At 35.9% G+C, this 2,161-nt stretch overlaps 1 protein-coding gene across 1 annotated transcript; it reads left to right on the top strand.

Moving 5' to 3' along the window:
• The first annotated feature begins 1,014 nt into the window (after nt 1–1,014).
• Nucleotides 1,015–1,947, top strand: LOC133613949 (olfactory receptor 10J4-like). Its single transcript, XM_061971881.2, has one exon. It carries the CDS (start codon nt 1,015–1,017, stop codon nt 1,945–1,947), a length of 933 nt encoding a protein of 310 aa, XP_061827865.2.
• The last annotated feature ends 214 nt before the right edge of the window (nt 1,948–2,161 follow it).

The following is a 2,161-nucleotide window of genomic DNA, read 5'->3' as shown; positions in this document are numbered from 1 at the left end:
AAAAGGTGATGTAACACAGTGGTGAACATGCCCTTTCCCAACTACTTTGGCACGTGTTGCAGCCATGAAATTCTAAGTTAATTATTATTTGCAAAAAAAAAAAATTAAGTTTATGAGTTTGACCATCAAATATCTTGTCTTTGTAGTGCATTCAATTGAATATGGGTTGAAAAGGATTTGCAAATCATTGTATTCCGTTTATATTTACATCTAACACAATTTCCCAACTCATATGGAAAAGGGGTTTATATTTAGACTAGCGAGATAATACCTAAATGGGAAACACCAAACGTTAAAAAGTATATCAAACAAACCTTTAACGAAGCGTGCATTTGTGGACGTGCTATTTTTCTTGTCGCAGTTTCGGAAAATCTTGCACTCTTCCGCCCTTCTTGAGGAACTCTGAAGAAATGTTTATCCTTTTCACAATTTGAACGGTTCATACAGCCGCAAACAACGCAATAATAGGGCATTTTTCTTCGAGAAAGGCTAAATGGCGCCTAGTACCCATTGAGAACGGACCCTGGCTTGACCACCACGCATATTCAATCCAAAATCCAAGCAATAGAGATATCACATATGTTTACACATGATATGAAAAACAATTACAAATAAAATGGAAATGGAATTGAATTATTGAAAAATATAAATATAAAGAAATAGCATTATATTGTACATGGTGCTCGCTGCAATCTACATCTCAGTGGTTACATGTGTGATGTGCTAATGTGTACATTTAAGACCAAATAGCATAAACAAGGTGAAAAATGTTGAGTGACAGGAGGCCCTAAGGACTTGAAGGGGTTGTTGACATGACAGCAACTCTTGTTGGAGTACGTCATGACATCCATGGAGGGTGAACAAGTCTTTTAAAAGATGTGATCTTGCTTCAACACTTCACAGTGTGCATCGTGGAGAGGAAGAGGAAGATCAGCTACCTGCACATGAGTCAATGTTATCTCCATGTAAGTCTCTTCTTTGCTTTGACACAGTTTTCTTAGGTGGACTAACGTCATGGATGCTGAATTCAATGGAACATTTATAACTCTTGGTGGCTTTGTAGAAATGGACAAATACAGATATGTGTACTTTGTCATCTTGTTGACATTATATGTTCTCATCCTCTTCTCTAATTGCACCATTATATATCTAATCTGCATCCACAGGAACCTTCATGAGCCTATGTACATTTTCATTGCAGCCTTGTCACTCAACTCTGTTTTGTTTAGCACTGTTGTCTACCCTAAACTTTTAATTGACGTCTTATCTCAAAAACAGACGATTTCTCATTCTGCTTGTATGTGTCAATATTTTCTTTATTATTCTTTCGGCTGTTCGGACTTCTTACTGTTGTTAGCCATGGCTTATGACAGGTATGTGTCTATCTGCAAACCTCTGCAGTATCCAACTATCATGGGGAAAAAAACTGTTATTGTCCTCTTGATTTTGGCCTGGTTTCTCCCTGCATGCCAGTTTGTAATTACCGTTGTAATTAACTCCAAACAAAAACTTTGTAGTTTCACAACAGAGGGAATTTTTTGTAACAATCGAATGTACAAGCTTCACTGTGTAACATCACTATTTCTTACAGTTTATGGTTTGTTTATCATGATGATTGCTGTTGTTGTTCCTGTGATTTTCATCCTTTTTACATACATAAAGATATTTATAATAACGTATTGCAGTTGTGCAGAAGTCAGGAAAAAAGCTGCACAGACATGTTTGCCTCACCTGATGGTTTTATTCGGCATATTTGGTTTGTGTCTGTTGGACGTCATCTTAGCTCGACTGGAGTCATACTTTCAAAAAACTGAGCGTTTGATAATGACTTTACAAATACTTGTGTATAATTCTCTCTTCAATCCAATCATATATGGAGTGAAAATGAAGGAAATCTCTAAACACATCAAGAGATTGTTTTGTCAACTGGTGAACAAAAGAATATGATCACACATTGAAGTTCTTCTTTCTCCTTGCAATCCTGAGATGAAGTCATTGACATTTACATATGGTGTTGACAAAATGCATAAATGGAAGAAGAACGCTGAGAATCATGATTTCTGATTAAATGTATTTCTATCCCATTTAATAATTCATGGCTTGGTCTATATCCTTTAATGACTTCTAAATGTGCTTTTCTATTCAATCCTATATATTCTTT

Source organism: Nerophis lumbriciformis, linkage group LG13, assembly GCF_033978685.3.
Source record: "Nerophis lumbriciformis linkage group LG13, RoL_Nlum_v2.1, whole genome shotgun sequence".
Taxonomy (NCBI): domain Eukaryota; kingdom Metazoa; phylum Chordata; class Actinopteri; order Syngnathiformes; family Syngnathidae; genus Nerophis; species Nerophis lumbriciformis.
This window is presented reverse-complemented; position numbering and strand designations above follow the sequence as displayed.

Bases quoted from the DNA above. Each gene is read 5' to 3' on its own strand.
- LOC133613949 (XM_061971881.2), top strand. From the start codon at position 1,015: ATGGATGCTGAATTCAATGGAACATTTATAACTCTTGGTGGCTTTGTA.